Source organism: Tamandua tetradactyla, chromosome 7, assembly GCF_023851605.1.
Source record: "Tamandua tetradactyla isolate mTamTet1 chromosome 7, mTamTet1.pri, whole genome shotgun sequence".
Classification (NCBI taxonomy): domain Eukaryota; kingdom Metazoa; phylum Chordata; class Mammalia; order Pilosa; family Myrmecophagidae; genus Tamandua; species Tamandua tetradactyla.
In genome coordinates this window covers 3394285-3416910 of record NC_135333.1, presented here as the reverse complement: position 1 = coordinate 3416910, position 22626 = coordinate 3394285, and the positions used below count along the sequence as shown (strand labels likewise).

Sequence of the window (22626 nt, the reverse complement as noted above, 5' to 3'; positions counted from 1 at the left end):
ATGTTTACTGTTGTTATAATTCTTTCACACTCTGTTCATCATCTGTTGGAACATATCTGTTTGGTGACTAAGATGTTTCAAAGGGTCAAATAATTAATTTTCTTTTTCATCTACTATGGGGAAATATTTTATCACATATGATTTAATTTATTTTAAATTCCTGAAATTTTAGTTATTCAGTAAACCTTAATCAAAATACAATTTTAAATGAAATAACAAGTAATGTTTCTAATTTGCTTTTTCACTATATGGAAAAAGTTAAATATTTATTGTTTGTCAAATGAATAACCATATTCCAGTGACAGAAGGAAAATACAATCTCACAAAAGGAACCCTGGAAAATTTAAAAAGCTCCTGGATAGCTATTTTTTGTAGCCTAATAACTCAGTAGCCTGTTTATACCCTATACATATGATATGTATGACTCATAAAAGTAATCATAAATAATTTTAAGTCATTTAAAATCCTGATCTGCTATTTTAAGGATCCATTTTAAAAACCTGTTTCTGAACATATGTTTGTAATTTATACCATATCATCTTATCTCAACAGATGTCTAATATTTATCCACAATTAAATGAAATATGAAACAGCTACAAAACTTAAATTCTATCAGTACAATTAGGGTAATTATGTATTTAAATAGAAATAAAATTAAATGGCATGAATGTTTACCATACATGATATCTCTGAACAGAGCTAGCCATGTATAACTTAATTTTTAAAAATTCTACTAAAAAATGAAAAAGCTTTACACTTCTGGATAAAAAAAATAAATCACTACTGATGAAGAACTTCTCTCTACAGGAAGAACCTATAGATTAGCCTCTCTCAAGTGAATACAATATAGCCTTAGCCAAATATCAATGATATTTTAAAAATCTATTTTTGGAATTCTATAGGATAAAACTTTAAAAGTTACATCCAGTAAAACTTCTATAAGTTACATTCAATAAAATGTCTTCAAAAGAGAAATGTCATTGCACAATTTAGGTGAAAATTGGAAATATATATGCATTATAAATCTGTTGCTGAGGTTAGGTAGTTTAAGTAGGACTCTGTGTCTCTTTCAGTCATCAGATTTTTTTTTTAACAGGCACCTTTACTTACTAATATCACATTATTTTTACCAAGAAACTAATAGCTCTTTCTGGTCTTTTGTTGCACAAATTAAAAAAAAAGAAAAGAAAGAAAATGGTGTACTTCATTACAAATCACTGAACTGATAGACAGGAATATAAATGAGAATAGACCAACCATGGACAATTTTACATTTTCAAACATTTCTTGCTTTACGCTTTTGTGTATTTCAAGTTACTAGGTATGAATTCAGGGAAAGAAACGATACAGACTGCTAATAGCAATCACGCATATTTTTTGAGAAGTTAACCACTCATAACTACTTTGGTAACATGACCACAGCTTTTGAAAATACAGCAAGCAGCATGAAACGATTCAAAGGCAGACACATCGTTTAAATTTGTTCACCTTAAAAAAACAAAAAAAAGAAATGCTTTAGCAATATAAGGCACTTAATTTAAGACAGAAACTCTTTCTCCAGTTCATATATTGATGGTCTACTAGTTTTACTCTTCATTCTGCACAAAGGCACGGTGTAGTCCCTGTTCTGACCTTCCACGTCAGTGTCGAGTAAGGAAGGCATATGGAATTTAGTCCCCTCCTTGGCACCAAGGAGCCAGGTAGGGGTTGGTCCTGGATGGCCCACTAAACAGTCTGCCTGTGCAGGCTGAGACTTGGTCCTCTGTGGGAAAGCCTGCAGTGGATGTACTCGGCTTCTCAGAGAGGAAGGGTGAGGGCGAGGTACAATTTTGACAGTGCTTGGTGAGACCTCACTTGGCAGGTTATCGTGAGGCTGGGATGAGGAGCGCAGCATCCCAGAAACTTCATCAATTGGCAGTTCAGAGGCTCCAGTGGCTGAGATAATAGTTACATCAGCTGGTTGAGAAGACAAAGACAGGTACAATTAGGAAGACAATGACTTCTTAAACAATAAATATAAAGAAAAATAATTATAATCACAATTCAACTTGGTAGCAACTTTAAAGTAAGCTTCTGGGAAAAACATGAATCCAACCTTCTAAAACGATCAGGATATAATGTTTTTTTTTTTAAGAAAGAATACTACAAGGTTGGCAAGAGTGCTTCAACCTATGAAAACTATGTTGATGAACAGAGATAAATGAGCTTCATAGCACTGAGCCCAATTATAGTAATAAATGTTTTATAACGGTATATTTCAAAATGGATACACAAATATATTTAAGACTTTTAAACATGATGGTTATTATGATCAAGCATTTCACTTTAGATTATGATTTGGAAAAAATTAATGTACCAGGAAAGCAGTTAGGCTATTCTCATCTCTTCTATTTTTTGTTTTGAAGAATTGTCTTATGACCATTTTAGCAAACAGTTATTTGGCTTATAAATAAGAGGAAAAGAAAGGTTTGTTATGGGATTATTGGGTGCTAGATTTCTTCTAAATTCCTAGAACTTTTGCATTACAAAGAGTAGTAAACCAATTCGTCAAAAGACAGTAATACGAAAAAAAAATTATGTAAAATGTCTGGGTGTAGCACTTGAAGAGAAGCAGTTGCAGTTTTATTACAACTTTTTATAACCAACCCTATCTTAGCATTTTACAATTTAAAAAGCATTTTTCATATGCATTACCTTAATTATATGAAGTTGATGTAATTATCTTCATATAAAAACAGAAATTAATAGTCAATCCCTACATAGCACTTAATATGACACTTATTTTTTACCACAATCCTAACAGTGATAAAGATTAAGTATATTATTATTATCCCCATTTTATAGATGAAAAAATTGAGGCACAGATAGTTAAGTGATTTGCCCAAGGTCACACAGGAAATAAGCGAGTGCTCAGATTAGAATCCAGGTAGTTCCCATATTCTAAATACTACACTATGATGCCTCTCGGGGCATTAAAATGAAGAAATAAGTAAACTAATTTTCCCAGATCACAAACTTATCAAATGGTTCGACTAGGACATTTACCTTAATCCAGTAATTCCACATCACCTGTTCTGCTCAAGTATCTACCTTGTTTCCTCAAGGGTCAATATTAAAGTGCTGTTCAGTCACAGAAATGCTTTAAGTGAGCACCACTCTAATGCCCAAAGCAAAATCTGATTATGGAAATAGTCATGAATTTCAGAACTAGAAAGAACACAGATGTGCAGAGGAGGAAGGCACCAAAATACAGTAGTATCAGGTTCAAGTTCTGATACTACTACTTACTAATTGTGTGTTCTACGTTTTTTTAAGTCATTAATTTTCCATGAGTTCTAATTTTCTTACTTCTGAACTGGGGATATGTACATAATATAGTTGTTATAAAGACTAAGAGAGATAATCTATATGGAAGTGCTTTATCATTATAAAGTGCCACAGAATTACCTGTGGTGGCCTTCTAGTCATTCACTGAATGGATCAGAAAAGTCTATTGCACAATGTGATTTATTTTTCTTTTTGAGCTTTCACATCTGGAAATATGTATCACTAATTTTTTGGTGTGTTATACAGGTCAATGGGGGTAACACCTGCTAAACTCAATCCTCACATAAGAGGAGCACTAAAGCAGCGTAATGTGGAAAACAAGGTATCACGCTAAAGGTTAGGAGATGAGTTTTAATATCAGTTCTCCTACTATTGGTTCAGATTTGGCAAATGACTTGATTTGTCTTTTCTGTGACATGAGGGAGTTGGATCAGCTATTCTTCAAACTCTATTATTATTTTAATGTTATTATATATTTAAGTTATTGAAACTTTACGCTTTTCCCAGAATCCAATTGCAGTTAAATTAAAATACAACCAAAAAGGAGAGAAGGGTAAACAAAGATCTACATGAATAATAAGCCATATTTTAAAATGTAAGCACTTGAGGGGATGCAAGGCTAATTCAGTGGTAGGGTTCTCGCTTGTCGTGTGGGAGACCTGGGTTTGATTTCTGGCCCATGCACTTCCCCAAAAACCAATCAAACCAAACAATCAAAAATTCAACAAATGGTGTTGCAATAATGGGATACTCACACGGAAAAAGAATGAAATGTGACCTCCTCCATATAGCATACAAAAAAAAAAAATGTAAGCCCTTGGAAAAGAGAAAATCAAATGTATGTATATTATTTGACATTTTAATCTCTACAATGGTGCTTTATACTTTTTTCCAACCTACTTGGGATCTGGAAAGCACTTCCATCAGACATGGTCCGTCTGTGATGTGATGCTCTATCTTTTGAAGAAGTGTAATAAGACACACTCCCATGTGTCTGCTTTATGAGGGAAGGAGACAGTTTTTTTGATTTTTGATGATCAGTCTCAGGTCTTGGCATGGAGGCTGGCTCACGACTGCTCCCCGGAATGGCAGAACAAATATGTGGAGTGGGAAAGTCTGGGTCACAAGGGATATGTGTGCTACTTATAAATGCATCTTCATTGTCGGTCTGTAACAAACACTTTGTGGAAATAGAAGGCATGGACAGAAGGTTCACAGCAGCTGCATCCTCTCTTTTAGATTGCAGCCTTGTGGGAGAACTGGCACTTCTGCGAGACTTGGAAGCACGCTGGAAGATTCCCTCACGCTTCTTCTTCTCCTCCTTGGGCAACAGTTCTGCAGAGGCCTGTGTTTTATTAAGTTCTCTGATGTCCAATCCCAAAGCCACAGATGCCAGCAGCACGGTGCAGCCAAACAAGGCTGATTCTGTTTTCTTTTTCTGGGGTGTTCTGCTCAGACTGTTTGTTGGCGTTACTTGAGGAGTCTCAGTGGCAGAACTTGCAGAGGTCCCCTCCTCACAGCTTTCAGGTTCCACAGTATTCTCTCTCTGATCATCTTTCCAAAGAGGTAGATCTACATATGCTTGATTAGGCAATTTTATTTGCTTTGGTTTTTTGTTTTCTAATCCATCAGAACAAAGTTTCGGCTCTTCGCAAGCACCTAAATGAAGGTATAAACACACACACTGTAGTAGTATTTTACAGCATAAATTCATTTAACCTATATGGCAAAATAAAGCTAAAATCTAATAAATAAATATTCTAAAGCAAAATATATAAAGTCTTTTTCAGTTCAGCAATTCATCCAGAAGAAATCTAAGGAACTGGAGCTCAATGCTTTACTACCCAAACCATCTGCTGTTTTCTATCATTCAGGAAACTGTTCTTCAATTGGTATGGATAATAGAAATTATTGTAAGAAATAGATATCAAGATACAAAAATGCATACACATATACTAGGCATTATAATATATCATATGAAATATGCTCTAAAAATATGCCAGACACCATCTAGCCTGTGTGTAAATGAACTGTTCTGCCAATAGGTCAGTGATCCTCAAATGATGCTGCATCACTTAGGAACTTGCAGAAATGCAAAATCTCGATCCACCCCAGACTACTGAATCTGAACTTCTGGGGTGGAGCCTAGCAATCCGTATTTTTACAAAACTTTACTAAAGTTTGAGAACAACTGCAATAGAAGAAGATTCCTTAAAGAGATGATGAAGTCCCAAAGGGTCACAAATTATACTAGCTGAGGTGCTATAATTGTTACCATTTGTTTAACAATGAATGACCAAACTACAAACTCCTTAATCTGGTTCCCAAAGCAGTACACAATAGAACCTGTAACTCTTTTACTAGCATTGTGTTTTCTTACCAGTAAAATGTACTCTATAATCTAGGCAAGCCCAAACACCCTCGTTTCTGCAATCAAGTCAATTAATTAATTATGATGCTAATTTTCTTGGTAAGGAATAGTAGTTATGAATTTCCCAAAGTCATATAGACTTTTTTTTGCCATAAAAACTTACTGGACTAGAAATAACTTCTGAGCATAACTAAAATATAAATGTTACTGCTTGCTAACCTTCTCTATGATACTTTAATGATGACATAAAGTTCTTCCTATGTCTTTTGCTCCTTAATTGGTCCTCCTTCCACTCTTCAACACTATTTCCATCTCCCTCATAAAGCACTCTTAAAATATTTCCACTACACACAGTCAAACACTGCCCATTCTCCCGTATGGGATCTCAGCTTCCTTTGAAGGCCCCACAACATCTTTTAGTTCTCCCTTTTACTTACTTTTAGATTACAGTCTAAAATGTAGTAGTCTAAATATACTATTAGATTACAGTCTAAATATACTTCTGGGGGCATATTTACTAATTTTTTAGTCCTCTGAGGACTAATATTCCCTGAATAGGGTCTTTACCAAAGTAGGCACTGAATGCATTTTGATGAACTAAATGTACAACATGCGCGATGAACAACAAAGCAAATTAATCATCCATGGTTTTAAAAAAAGGGGGGGATGGTATACAAAAATGAAATCCAGAGATTTCTGAGGATTTCAAGCATTTCCTTATATATATTTACATGCACCTTTAGTGATCAGTAAAACACACATTTTCTCTCATGAAGTGGTCATTAGTTACATTGATTCATCCATAATTTTTCTCAGTCCTTCTTATGACGAATGACATGTATTTGTAGTCCCCAAATCTATATAAGAGTAAATAATCCTTTCAGGGACAATTTAGCCATTAAATAAATACTGAATGCTTATTATGTTCTAGGAATTGGGAAAAGAGTGGTGAACAAAACAGATAAAATCCTTTCCTTCAAGGAGCTTACATTCTAGTTCTGGGTGACAGTGAATAAGAGTGTCAATGTAAACAAATAGGAATTTCAGATAAGATCCATGAATGAATTAAAATAGTAATGAGATAGAGAGGATACCACTTTAGCTCAGGTGGTCAGGAAAGGCTTTCAGGTAGCATTTGAGATGGGACATGAATGATGAAAAGGAAACTGCCAGACAAAGACAGGGGTAGTAGGAGGGAGATTTGGGCAAAGCAGAAAAGAAGTATAAACCTTCAAGTGAGCAACAGAGTTAACCAAGTCGAGTCAAATTTATCCTCATATTTCCTCCAACTCTACTTAGCAGGAGTTAACAGGGGCAAAATACCCTAAGAAAGAATGAAAGAATTAAGGAGGGAGAAAAAGCAATTCAAATCCTTTATCTGGACAAACCACAAATAATAGAAAAATACACTGTAGGAATAACAGTTTTATTAGTATTAAATCCCTCAAACTATCTTTGATGGCAAAATGCAGTATCTAATAAGAGGAGAATCTCTTTGAAGCCTTTATAGGTAAGAATCAGAACACAATGAATCTGAACAATAGAAAGCATATATTCAAGAATTACAAGAGCACCTGTCTCATGTAAACCCACATGTTATTTAGGAAGATATTATACTGAAACCACATCCATATCCTTATGACAATTCAGGAGAATCTGAACGTGGGTAGTGAGTGATAAGGTGCCTGTAAAATTGGGCACAGCACCAATAATAAATTAAAAAAATGTATGTCTTGTTTTGTTAAAACATTTTTAATACAGCCACAGTACCAAAAGAGGAAAGGGCTGTCTTAAATTGCCAACTATAAAAATCACATTTATTTTTTTTGGTAGTAACAATCCTTAAAGTTTTTCAATAATTTCCATATCTTTTCAACTTTTCAATACCAACATTTAAATTAAATAGAAATTCCAGTGTAATACTCTCAAAGCAGGAGTTGCCCCTTATCAGCTTGTTCATGAGATTTCATCATGCCAAGAAGTAGCAAGAGAATTAAAAGTTCCAATCCCTTAATTCTCAGGAGAATTTACAGAGGATCTATACTTTCATATTTACTCTGTCTTCCGTAATAAATTTTACAGAAAATAAATGTTTTCTGTAAAAAAACAGAGACCATCAAGAGATAGAAATAGGGTAAGTATTGGGTAATTGGAGCTGAAGGAATACAGACTGTGCAACAGGACTGGATACAAAAACTCAGAAATGGACAGCACAATACTACCTAACTGTAATACAACTGTGTTAAAACACTGAATGAAGCTGCATGTGAGAAGGATAGAAGGAGGAGGGCTGGGGACATACATGAAATCAGAAAGATAGATGTTAAAGATTGAGATGTAATAATCTAGGAAATGCCTAGAGTGTATAATAATAGTGAAATGTACAATGAACATATTTTAAAAATGTTTTTGCATGAGGAAGAACGAAGGAATGTCATTATTGCAGCGTGGTGAAAATAGATGGTAATTAATATTTTAAAATGTCACCTTATATGTGAGACTAAAGCAAAAAATGTTTATTTGCTACAAAATTTATATTTTGACTAGTGCATTTCCTAATACAACTTATGTAGATAGTTTGAAAAAAAAGCAAAGCTTCAGAACACTCGGCTGCTAAGTCCAACTCAAACAAATATTACTTCCTGAAAAACATTTACCTGGCTGGTCCATAAACAATGAAGCCAAAGGCATAATTTTCTGATTTTTTATTAAGATAGTAGACCAAGGACTGTTGCCATCTGACAGAGGTCTTATTCTATAAAAGAAAGATGTTTATTTTGTTACAATAGAAACACGACATACAAATTAGGTTTTTGTGTATACACACCAATTACAATATTTTTAAAGTAGTAGAGAGAACACATTTGTATTCTAAGTTTGAAGAGTTAACAGAGTACAAATAAAACCTTTAAGTGAGACAGAAACTGTATCAGAGAGTTATTTAACTGTCTAACAAAATAATAATTAATTTAGTATGATATGCTCATCCCAGAAAATTAAATTTACATTTAGATATTTCTGTATTAACTTTTGCTTTTCAAAACATAAGCTTGGCCAATGTCATATTTAAAAAAAGGGACTGCTGTTTGCATAGTATACAATGGAATACCACCAGTTATCACTTTAGTACCTTTCTTTGCAATCAGTTCTTTCTTTCACTTGAATTGAATTTGGTCCCCATGTACAACCTTTTTTCTTGAAGTTCCTTCTTACATCTTCAAATTCTTCTTGGCGACAAACCATGCTCCGTCCCCAAGTTTTATTGCTTTCATCTGAAGTCACTAAAAAGAGAGCATCATTCAGCAACCTAATCAGTTTGTTAAAACTGTTAAATAAATCAAGTTGTGAAATTACCTTACAACAAACATGAAAAAATTCAGAAATGATTTCTCTCATTCAACCTATGGCAAATTTTTTTTCTCTAATCATAAACATAGCAAGAAAAGTGGAATTAACAGAAAAGGTGCATACTTCAGACAAATTAATAATAAAGATCTCATTATTTGTACTTTATCTATTTATTTATTTAATATTCTGTGACAGTCAGTATTTTCACTGCTTGACCAAAAAAGCCAAACAGAACATTTAACTTAAAATGAACTTAATACCCGAATTATTAAACCAAATCAACGAAAGTTTTCAATTTGAGGTACAAAAGTTTATTTTAAAATTGTAAAATTTAAGCTAATTTTGCATTAGTCATCACTGTTTTGCTTAGTCCTCAAAATAGTTTGGCTATGGTTGCTTTTTAAAATTGCAAAAATGTGAAAATATTTGACAATCTAACTGTACTTTTTTTCTCACAATCTCACAAGGAGGTTTATATTTACATGTAATATGTACATCTTGCTGATATACATATATACTATCCCTCCAGCTTTTAGATGTACTTACACTTGACTTGAAAAATCACTGGACAAAACTGCTATTATTACCACACTTAGGTTAAAAAATCCATAACATACTAGATGTTCTAAACACAAATAAAACATTAAGACACACACACTTTAAAACATTATGATAAAGCCACAGTGGAATACTTTTTTTTGCCAGAAAAATTAGGTACAGATAAATACAATATATAAGGTTTATATTATATATAGTCATATATTAACATTTTCATAAAAATTATATATGTATATACACACATACACACTGAGAGGTTGAAATCAATAAACATAGATATTAAACTTTTATTAAAGTGTAACTTTGCAGGAGAGAACTGCTGATGCAAAGGAACTTTAACTCTTTCTGCAATTTTTTTTTTAATTGAAGACATAATGGGTTTTGGCTGCCTTTTTTGTGTGTGTTTCAACTTTTCCAAATTTTAAAATATATATATTTATATGCATGTATATGCATATATATGAGTATGTACATGTGTGATAAAAAAACACTGATGATCTTGAATAATTTGTTCATGCTTTACATCAAAAGAGGTTATTAGTAGAATTAGAAAGAAATGAACTGGCAATTTTCTTTAAAATGAGAGCAGGAGAGTTGGGTAGAAAACCTTTAGATTAGGGATTTATGAGACTTGAGTTTATCTCACCTATACAACTTACCTGCTGATGGTCCCATAACTAGCAACATGCTCTTAGATTTGGTTTCCTTGTTTCTAAAAGTGCAATGATACCACCTGACCTGTTTAACTTAGAGAGTTGTGAGAAAATAAAGGCTCATGTCTGTGAACATGTTTTGAATACTGCAGTGCTTTATAGAGCTATTATTTTTAAAGGACAAGTCAAAACAAATTGACTTCAATGTACTTTAATAATAGAGTCAATAGTCTTTTCACTTGAGAATCTGCATTTCAGTTACATAGCTGTAAAGGGAATGCAAAGTCCTATGCCACAAAAATGAACTCTGAATAGACAAATGTCAATTAGTTTTGATCATTCTTTTAAAAAGATTGCAAAAGTTTTCACTGTAGTCCAACTAAACGAAACCTCCATGAACTATTTTTTAACATCTTTGAATTTTTATATAAAAAAAGCAAATAGTAAAATAGTATTTTAGGGCAAGTCAAACACTTCTCTATCTACAGCTCTACATAACCAAAAGCTCATGAAAAACCTGAGGTATTTTATATTAAGAAGAAATTCCAAGTATTGCATTTATCATTATCAAAAATTTTAGGGTTAGAATACACAATTATAAATTTCAATTAACTGATATATTTATTCTAACCAGTCTAGCAGCTGAAATAGTGCTATTGTTAAATGGCACACCTACCAGATTTTTTTCATTTATTCTGACCAATGAATAACTAATTGCATTTAAAAGATTCTTGAAAAGTGAGTCTTGAAATTAGATACCGCTTCATACCGACTGAAAGGCTTGCACATAGGAATAACACACATATTTCTCAGATTGCATTTATTAGGTTTTAAAGATGTGTTATATAAGGTATTGAGATCGATACTAATTATACATATGTACATCTGGCAATAATAACTCAGTTATTAGAATAAACCAAACTAAACCTAAATTACCTTTCTAATACATTTTAGTAATCAAAATGTCTTTGCATCTATTCTCTCAAACAACAAACTCTTCTTCATTAAGTATCTTAACAACCAAGTAAGCAAAGATGGGCAAGTATTTTTATTTCTATTTTACAGATGATACAGATTCAGGGAGTTTAAGACATTTGCTTAAGCTACATGCCAATAGACGATTAAGCAAGAACAGAACAGACATATTCAAAAGCCTATAGTGCATTTTATTCCATGCCACTGAACTAAGTTTTCTCTTACTCTAAAATGTTAGGGGAAGACAAGTTGGAAAACACGAGACATAGGAAAAGGAAAGCTTTATAGTCAGATATCCAAAATTACCTAGGTAACTCTGGATCTTCAATGTAAAATGGGGATACCACTACTGAACTTTTAGGCATTTTATTAAAGATTAAATGAGCTAGTGCATGTTAGATGGTAAATGTTTAACAATAAATATGGTGACCAGCACATGGTAAGAGCCCAGTGGAAGTTATAATTATTAATTATATCATTAAATGTTTTTTAAAAAGCTGTATTATCGACAGCCCCTACCAACATGAAAAAGTTATAATGGGCATAGCCTAAATACCACTCAAGAGTGGGAAAAAGATCAAAACTGATGGTGGAGTTATACAGAGAAGGTCGGGTTTAACAAATGAGTATGAGCGCTGAATCATTATACTGATATTTCTTTTAGACTCCAGTACCTTAGAGCTGCTAGAAATAAAAACCTAAAATGGTAGAATTGCAACCCATACCAAATTCTGAAATCTATTCTATAACTAATTGTTGTGATGTACTTTGAAATTTATTGCTTTTATGTATATATGTTATTTAAAGAGAAGGAGGAGTATAACAGAGAAGATAGGAGTTAACAAATGAGTGTGACTGCTGAATCACTCTATGGAATTTCTGTTGGTCTCCTGGGTCTTGGAACAGCTAGAAGAAAAAATGAAAAATCACTGCACGGCAACCCATGCCAAACTTTGGACGCTGTTCTATAACTACTTGTTAAAATGTACTTGGAAATTTATTGCTTTTTTGTATGTGTTATATTTCACAATAAAAAATAAAATAAACTTAAAAAAAAACTATATTGATTAAGCAAATGCCTAAACGTAGTTTACCTAATATTTAGGGGAAATTTCATAATTTATAAGTCTTTGGTAGGAGAAATGTCAAATGACAATAATTTTATATAAATATTTCTGAAATGTGTCCTTCTGTCTATTCATACAACTCTCTCTCTATATATATTATAACTATAATATATATATATTTCCTAATATATATCCCTTAGTGCACTTTTATTTTTTAAGAGTTTTATCTTCAGTTCAGATAATACATTTCTAGAACAAGATTAGAGGCTAAAGATAAAATAATACTTCCATATACTAGACTTATTTTTGAAGTCATAGCATTTTTAAGTAATGTTGTAAGCATAAAAGGAGAAATAGACAAATCCACAATTACAGTTGGAGATTTCAACACTCCTCCTCTCTCAAAAAACCGATATAAAAAGGAGGCAGGATATCAAAGTACTATAGGTGTGGCGTTTCTGCCTCCACTTCAAAGTAACCCCAAAGAGCTAGGGGTAAAATAGAGTGTTATTAAGATCACTTAGTTCCAATGTTTAAATTTTCTGAAATAAAGAACTTCTAACTTATTTATTTCTTCCCACTTAATTCTACAAATAAGGAATGTAGAAAAATTGCGTATTTACAGCCTTTTAGTAAGTTTCAAAATCAAGGAAAAAAAGGCTTTCAGATTTGCACATTCTCTCTATGCTACTAAATATAGATATATCTTTAGTTTATTTTTTCAAGAAAAAAATCATTTGTTCAAAACACCATTACATAGTTGGGAGATGATTCACAATCATGGGTTAAACTCACGGGCTACAGACAATTATCGGAAAAACAGTTGACAGTGCTAGCAAAGGTGTTTTGTGATAAGGCATGATTTCTCCTGAGTTCATCTCAAAGAGCCTCTCTCTTGCAGTCTTTGTGCCTAGCTTCTGTGGTCTCTCTCCTCACTCCTCTCTGTCTCTGACGTCTGTCTTTCCTGGCTCTTCTTCAGTTATAGCTGAATGTTTCCAGTCTTTCTTTCTCCGGCTCCCTCTCTCTTCTCTCTTCCCTTCCTCTCTCCCTCTCTTGATTTACTATACTTCCCCCCACACCCCCCGCCCATTGAATATTTACTGTATTAAGAGGCTAAAAAAGGACGCAGTTAAGATTCCATGTTAGGGAGACTGTTTTTGAATCCCAGCCTCACCACTGTTAGTTACGGACTTAGATCAAGCTTCATAACCTCTGTACCTCATCAGGGGATGATAAAGGTATCTATCTGATGAGGCTGTTTTGAGACTTTAATGAAGTATTACATGGAAACAGCTTAGAATAGTTCCTGGCACACAATAAGTGCTCAATGGATATTAACTATTATTATATTACTATAACTGGTAGATGGTGGTATACTTAATTCAATATATATTTAATATTTTTACTTCTCTGAACCTATCACAGACTTGCCACTACATTTAATTAAATTAGGTTTTCTTTTTTTCAATTAAGTAGGGCAGGGTGGATGGGGCAGAGTAAGGTAACCAGTATAGTCAGCTTATATCACCTCTTTGGAAAAATAAGTGTTCTAGTAAGTTTATTAATCATTATGATACTCTGTTATTAGAAAATATTCCAACGATGGGTAATAGTGGCAGCTTCCTAAAATAAAAGAAGGCTCTGTGATTGACTCTTCCACTATTTGATTATATTAAACAATAGGGTAAAGGTGTGCTTTTTGTGTTTGCTTTAAGATATCAACTATAAGTCTATACTGTGAGACTTAAAATTCTCAAAGGATTAGTGAATTCTACCACTTCTTTTTCTTAAAGGAAAGTGTGCCCTAACTATGACATCATGTAATTATCTTAGAGTAAGCCAGAGGAGGTTATAAGAAAAGAAATACGTTGTGCAAATATTAAATAGAGCACTCTTTAACAGACAATGATTCTTTGTATGAAATACCAATACTTTATTCTAAAATCATGCTTATATTGTAATGCCCCTTCTAAGGTATTCTTTAAACAGCCTTTTTGGGGTAATCCGTTTTTTGTTCAGTTTTATTGAAATGATTCCATCTCTCTTTTCTTCAGTTTGAGTGTTTTTTCCATCTTATGATGCTTTTAGAATCAACTTTTCTCACTCAAGTTTACTCACATTTCCCTGTCTTTGGTTCAGAGGAAACATGCCAGACAATATCTACAGTTCTCAGTGAAAAGAAACCCATTTTCCTAAATCTTGTCTTTATAAATGTATCTTTATCCACCTGAAAAAGGCAAAATCTTTGTAATGAATACATGCTGATGCTATAAAGGCAGACAAGTGAGAGAGCTTTAGTCCACAAACAGCTTTGGAGAAATAATAATAAAAGCAATGATAATAATTGCCAGCATGTATGGAGCTCTTACCATGCGCTGAGCAGTGTTAAAGTGCTTTATATACAAACTACTATTCTTATTCCTAATTTACAGAAATGGAACCTGAGGCATGACAAGGTTAAGCAACTTGCATGAAGTCACATAGTAAGGGTCAGAGGTGGGATTCAGTCTCAGATAGTTTAGTTCCAGAGCCCAAGCTCTTAAATTGCCACGGGACTTCTGTGAAAGCCACAAACCAGGGAAGACACGCAAATAAAGTCAAGAGTAAGCTGTTTGAGCAGCTGGGTGTCAGAAAGATAATCAAGTTTCTGGTTAGAATATTTGCCTGAACAATTTCAATCCATAAGGCTGGTCCTGTTTGGAAGATTTGGATTCGTAATATCTTCATTGGCTAAGCAGCTGCTGTTCACAACTTCATTACTTCAGAGAATGAAAGCTCACGAGCCTGCTGTTTGGGGGAAGTGGGGATGCTCCCTAAGCTGGTTTCACTTCAACCCTCTAGGGTTAGAATTTATTTGAAATTCTAAAAGTATTCAATTTAGCTAGTACAAATCCTGGGACCAGTTAGGCCTGTTCAGGTGTAACTTCCACATCTCAATGAGGCTGATAATCACAGTTGAAGAATATGAAGACAACAAGGGAGGACAGAGAAACAGCAGGGCAATAAAGGAGGCCTCCACTTACCACTTGTCCCCTCATCACAGCTGTGAGATGAGGCCTGATGCCTTTTTTTTTGTTCCTTTAATTAAACACTTACTCTGGCTAGGCAAAAGCAAGGTATAAAATGTTTTATGAAAAGCACATTTCCAGAAAGATAAATTAGTTACAATAAGATAATGGTACTTTAAGTTCTAAGATAATGCTCTTATTTAGATCACATTTTCCTTAAAATGTGAAGAGCCTGATTTTCATTACCAACAGAGGGTGAAAAATTGAAATTGAGTGCAGGCCTAATTAGAGAAAATACATAGTTTTGTATTTTTGAGGTCTACAAATAAGGATGTTATGGTAGTGGAGAATTAAGTTGGGAAAAGGAGAGGATCTAAATTAATGATTTGCTGTGGTAACTCAGGCTGATTACCAACTGCTTTTTATATACATACATATTAATCACATTCTTTGGCTTAGGTTACTTTTTTGTGTTTATTTGAACTTACCTTTGAAAAAAATCAATACCTTTATTTTACTCCACTACAGTATTACTCAGGGTCTAACTGAAGCAATCACAGCCCGAAGGTACAAAGCAAATAAGCTTACATGTATTTTCTTCATAAGACTGATTACTCTAAAACCAAAATACTATGGAGCATTTTATAGCATTAGGTTGGTCAAACCTAAAGTAGATTAAAGTTAAATCTCAAAATGTAAAATATTTTTTCCTCATAAAACTAGGAGAAAAAGTGGAAGAGAACTTAATGCCTGATTTTATCTTTCAAATTCTCCACAATATGTTACAGATATAATTAGACCATTCTAACTTTGCATGCAAGTGTTGAACACAGTGTCTCAAGAGACGGCATTTCACCTTTCACTCTGTGGCCTGGTAACACTGTCAAATGCATCAAATCTGAAATTCATTTATTCTGAGTATAAGAAAAATAGACTCTCTAAGGAAGCTAAGATCAATTTTGTTTTTTGAATAGTTGTGACATTTATCAATTTCATATTTATATATATTAAAAATATGACTGCTTAATTTGAATATGTCATATATAAAATCCAAGTTATTTATATATCATATATAAACGATATATGTAAATACCTAAGATCCTTGTAACAGCTCAAACCAGGAGGAGATGACTTACACTGTATAGCCCGGAGTCGGGGAATTATTGTGGGGCTACTTGGTGGACTAGAGCTGTTACTGTTCAAACTTCTTCGTTTGTCCAAGTTGGGAGAAGCCTGCACAGTTATTTTGTGCTGGAAATCTGTAGGATAAGGGGAAAAGGTAAGAATTGAAATTTTACAGTTTTAAGTTATCTTCATATCCATGATTTTGTTATATAGCAATAAAAGCAAAAATTGCAAGATAGTACATTTGAAGAATATTTCAGTTTGTTTCTTAATTTAATCTATCTTCAATTCAGGATTCAAGTCAATAAATAACAATTCAAAGTTTATGATATGTTAGGCACAATGAGATGCACACACATACACAAACACAGAAAAGTAAAATATTACTCAAACCTTTGAAAAAGTTACCTTTATTTAGTGTGAGATAGTTTAGGAAAAAAAAAAACAACTGATATGGGAGAGCCTGGATTTAAATTAGTCCTGGGTCTGTCACTAATAAACTATGTACCCTGAACAAGTAAGTAAGTCTTAGAGCCCATCTCCTTAACCTTCAGATGGAACAACAATTTCTCTAGGGGTGTTATGGTGATTAAAACAGAAAATGCAGGTTAAATAATTTTGTGGTTAAGCATTCTATTACTGACATCCCTTGTTACTTAGCTGTAAGATAGTATATTGTCATGGCAGAGATATGCCATGAACTATAAGAATATATGTGAGTGACATTACTAGAGGGAAAAAGAGAGAGTCTGGGAAAATTCTGTTAAAGTTTTACAAAGGAAAACTCTCAGGACAATTATCCGAAACTCGGAAACAGCCCAAATAAATTACTGGATGTTCTTTCAGTACAGTGCTGAGCTTAATCTTTGATTTCCCATTGACTGGGCTATTTTTACATTTCTCTTAAGGGGCAGAGGTTAACTTGCAGATTTTGTCTAGCGAACATGCAAATTATCTGTCTGGTAAAGAAGATAATCCCAAAGGTTATGGTTTATTTCCCTAATGGGCATTAGCCAGGTTTGTATTTAACCCAGCAATCTAAATCTAATCCTAAAATTCTTTTAATAAGTTGCTCATAAATACCTACCTCCTCAGCTTCTCATTTGAACTGGTTTTAACTAGTTCCCTCATTAATAAATGAGTCTCATAAAATCTTTGATATATGCTCGTTTTACATTTGTGTGAGGGCTGTAATTTACCTTTTTGAAAAGTACACTTTAAGAACTTTAAAGAATCACCTGGCATTTGAGATGAAGAGGAATTGGTATTTGGTAGGCAAAGACATCTATCCAAGTCGTCATGCTAGAAATGTGAAAATCCTTTTTGATATCACCTTTTCCTTGACCCTCCTTATCTAACCAAACCACAAAATACCTTGTAAATCCTGTGTTATATATTCTTCTCAGAGTTACTGTAGAGAAATTTGTATCCCAGGTCCTGGAGTTCGCAGTTTCACCACTTATTTAGTCACATGAAGTCTGAAAATGTGACTTAACCTCTTAAGTCTCCCATTCATATAAGTGGGAAAAATAATTACTCTTACATCATAGAAATGAAAATTAATTATGAAGTATAGAAAGTACTGGGCATGGGGTACTTTCAATAAATAGTATTCCTTTTATTCTCGCCATTTCCACTGTCACCATCATGTCATACCTAGACTGCCATACTTCTCCAAACCCACTTTTGGCCCTACTCATCTGCTTCACAATAGCCAGATGCAGTTTTTAAATATACATCTGACCTTGCTTAAAATCCTTCAAGGTCTTCTCATCATCCTCAAGTTAACATCAAAATTTTAACATACATTAGAGCTCCTGTAAATCTGAGTCTGAGTTCTTCCCATCACTTCAGCCTCACCTTTCCCCACTCTCTCCTCACTCACCATGACTTAAACCAGTAATAAGCATTTATCTTTTTAGTAAAAACTCAAATAGTAAATGTTTTAGGGTTTGTGGGCCATATAGTTTCTGGCACAACAGCTCAACTTTGCCATTGTAGCGTGAGAGCATCCATAAGCAATACATAAATGAATGTGTTCTAATAAAACTTCATTTTTGTATTAGCCAATGATTCTTAGATTTTTACACCAATAGCATGAAGAAAAGACAAAACTGATAAATGGGACTTCATTAAAATTAAGAACTTTTGTGCATCAAAGGACATTATCAAGAAAGTGAAAAGGCAAGTCACAGAATGTGAAAAAAATTTTGGAAACCATGCATTTGAAAAGGTTTAATATCTAAAACATATAATGAACTCCTAGAACTCAACAACAGAAAGTCAATCAACCCAATTAAAAAATGGACATAGGAAATGAAGACATTTCTCCAAAGAAGATATTCAAACAGCCCATAAGCACATGAAAAGATGCCCAACCTCATTAGTTACTAGAGAAATGCAAATCAAAACTTACAATGAAGTACCACCTCATATCCACTAACATGCGATTATTTAAGAAACAGAAAATAAAAAGTGTCTGTGAGGATGCAGAGAAATGGGAACCTCATACACTGCTGGTGGGAATGTATAATGGCATGGACACTGTAGAAAATGGTCTGGTGGGTCTCAGGAAGTTAAACACAGAATTACCGTATTATGACCCAGCAATCCTACTTCTAGATATCTATCCAAAAGAACTGAAAATAAAGACTTGAACAGATATTTTACACCAATGTCATATCAGCATTATTCATAATAGCCAAAAGGAAAAAGCAACTCAAGTCCTCTTCAAGACAGGAGTGGATAAATAAAATGTGGGATATATATACAATGGAATATTATTCAACCATAAAATGGGATGAAGTGCTGATACACGCAACAACACTGATGAACCCTGAAAGCATCATGTTGTATGAAATACGCCAGACACAGAAGGATAAATATTGTATGATATCTCTTCTAAGTAATCCTTAGATAAGCAAATTCATAGAGCGGGAAAGCAAAATAGTGGTTACCAGGGGTGAAGGGAATGAGGGAATACGGAGCTACTGCTTAATGGGCATGAGTTTCAGATTGGGATGATGAAAATATTCTGGAAATAATTCTAAATGAACAATTCTATGGCACTAACTACACTGACAATGTGGTGAAAGTTACACAACACTGTCCACTTTACTTAATGCCATAAAATTGTTCATTCTAAATGGTTAACTAGTTTTAATGTTATGTAAATTTTATCATTTTTTAAGTCAATAAAAGCTGAATATATTACAAGAAAAAACTTTATTTATGGGAAACTGAAATTTCATAGAATGCTCATGTCATGAAATAGTATCCTTCTTTTGATTTTTTCCCCAATTATTTACAAATGTAAAAAGCATTCTTAGCTTATGAGCTATACAAAACAAGCAGAAGGCTGGATTTAGCCTGTGGGGCATAGTTTGCTGACCCTTGGTCTAAACCCTTCTGGTCTTTCTCAATTACTGGAAGGAAGCAAGCTTTCTCTGCAGAGGCTATCTGCACATTTTATTCTGTTCCTCTTTTCTCTTGAAATGGTAAATTCTTACTTCAAGTTCCAACTCAAACAGCATCTCTTTATGATCCCCTTAGGCCAGGTTATAGCACTCTGCTAATCACTGTCATATGTCATAGCAGTTAATAATTAGAGCGAGTTACTAATGAGGTGTTTAATTATTGACAAAGTATATGATGAACCCAATATAACAAAGGTAGGACCATTACATTCTCCATCACTGCTCTACTCCTCTCCAAACTAGCAGAGGGCCTTGCATATCAACAGTCCTTAGTAAATTTTTGCATAATGAATGTTTTCTTTAAGATTGTAAGTAACATGAGGGCAGAAACCATGCCTATTTTGTTTATTGTTTCCTTTAGTGCTTGGTACATTATGCATCTTCTAGCATTTGTTGAATAAGAACATTATGCAAGGTTTTTCAACAGTATCAAACTGATGGTTAAAGTTAATTGCTGAGAAAAGTATAGCAGGCTGGAAGGTGTTTTGGGAGATGAAACAAAAATGAAGTACCAAATAGAAGTCTGTTTCAATAGATCAATTAAGCAATGATGAAGGATTTGAACAGGACAGTTTAAGTATAGGAAGGATACAAGAAAACAGTTCAACTGGACTTGATGACTGACTGGATATGGTGGGAGGTCAGGGGAGGTGGTAACAGAAAGTGTCTTACCCATAAGATATGAAAGTTTATTTTAGACTGAAGTTATCACATGGTTCAGTTAGCCATGTGATTTGTTATAACACTACAGAAACAAGTTTTCCAGAAATTTTTAGAGCAGGTTGAGTCCTCTATTCTACACCAGAAGACGGGTATGCTCTTCCATACTTCAGGGCTAGAACATAAGAAGCCACATTATCTGAATGATAAATCATCTGCTATAAATGATGAGAGAAGAGATGCAATACAGATTGGGCACAAAACATGGAATATTAGTAAAGTCAAGGATGAGCATTCAAAGACACAACCCTGGATTTCAACAATCCCTAAGATTCAGAGTACTTCTGAACTTCTGAAAAAGTCTAAGCACTTTCATTAAAAAAAAAAAAAAAAAACCTCATTATTATAAACATCTTTGTCTCTAAGAAGCAGTGAATGGTTGATTCTGCTCCAATTTTGTATTTAGGAAAATTAAAACTGAATTTAGTGACTATGGCTGACATTCCATTTTTCTTTATACACGTTAGTATAATATTTCTCAAGCTGTTTAGTCAAGCCAGACTGTTATGTGGTCCATTGGCTTTTGAATAAAACCTACATTTGTATTTTTATTGGTAATATTTACATTTTATTAAAACTAATAGAGCCTCAGTGGAAATAATCATTTTTTTTTCACTAAAAGTAGTAGTATTACCTAAAGAATTTTTCTAAGGTATCTCCTAGTGCTTTTTCTTCCCTACATTAATGACTACACTGTCTCTCACTCACACACTTTAGACAGTCAACCTTTTCAGGCTTTCCAACTTTTGGAGTAGTTGAAGTTACATTGCCATTGTTTCGGAAACAATCAATTTTGGAGGCTTTAAGACCTCTTTGCCTTGTTTGTACATGTACTAAAAGCACAATTTTGGCTTGAAATTAGCTCAACAGAGAGTAAGTGATATCAGGCAGTCACAACATAAAAATATCCACCACGACCATACTTTTTCTTTCTACAAATTCCAAGAAAAATACTAAATTTTCACAAACTATAATTTGAAAACTAGTGTCCCAGATTATGCTCTCTCATTTTTAAAGAATTAATTTTCTTTATTTTGTAGCCAGCCATGAAGGAATTCCAGCAGGAATTTGATTTTTATAGCAATAAGTCACTATAGCTATAAACAGCCATAAGATTAAAAATCATCAATGATTCTCACAGATTTAAATTACAAATGAATCAAATTAGTCACATTTAGTAAGTTTTTGAGAGCTCTTTAGGCAAAAATATTAAGGGCCAGTTTGAAAAAGTCTCAAATGTTTCTGAGAAATTCTTTAAGCTAATTATACATAGAGAAAATTCCTGCAAAGGGGGTGATTTTCTAAGGCAATTCCCTGAAAACAAAACATCACTTTTCAATCTCTTACCAGTCAGACATTTCTTCCTTACCAGTGTACTATTAAACACTATTAAAATTTTTGATGTTTTAAAGAATTGTCTAGCAAGTGATGATATTGGATTGAACGAACTCCTTTGAAGCTAGGATACAAATTATTGCTTTCTCTTTTATACTAAGCAAAATACCAGAAGGAAAAAAAAAAAATATATATATATATATTTTGCATGAGTGGGCACCGGGAATCAAACCTGGGTCTATGGAATGGCAGGCAAGAATTCTGTCTGCTGAGCCACCATGGCCTGCCCAAAAAATATTTTTATAGTTATCATTCTTTTCGGATGTCTGCCCTAACTGGGATGTTGTGAAAGAAAACATATGTATATGTGTGTGTGTTTATGTGGGGAAGTGGGTGGTTGGAGTAGAGTTGGGGTTTCTAATGAGGAAAAAGTAAGCTTCAATATTGGTACCAGTATGACAACAATTTACCCCACCTTGTGGGTAAGAAGTAACTCTAATGCTAAATTTCAGAAGCAGAATTTCATTTCTTTATGATAGATTTAGTATTATAGCAGATTTTTTTGTGATGTTTTAACTGGAATCTTTGTAATTGTCATAATTCAAATAAATGTGTAACTAAAATGTTTCCTTTATTCTCACAAAAATAAAAGTCAAATAGTAC

The 22626-nt window shown here is 33.5% G+C and overlaps 1 protein-coding gene across 1 annotated transcript in view; it reads right to left on the bottom strand.

The window, feature by feature from the left end:
* Positions 1-201: 201 nt before the first annotated feature.
* The window catches only part of MAP3K21 (mitogen-activated protein kinase kinase kinase 21), a 55818-nt gene continuing 33393 nt past the window's right edge, over positions 202-22626 (bottom strand). The window contains exons 6-10 of the mRNA XM_077168359.1: positions 16444-16566; positions 8829-8979; positions 8356-8453; positions 4228-4986; positions 202-1956 (exon numbers count right to left, since the gene is read on the bottom strand). Of these exons, the coding sequence (XP_077024474.1) occupies positions 1538-1956; positions 4228-4986; positions 8356-8453; positions 8829-8979; positions 16444-16566 (1550 nt within the window). The 3' untranslated portion in view covers positions 202-1537. The remainder of the gene's footprint in view (positions 1957-4227; positions 4987-8355; positions 8454-8828; positions 8980-16443; positions 16567-22626) is intronic.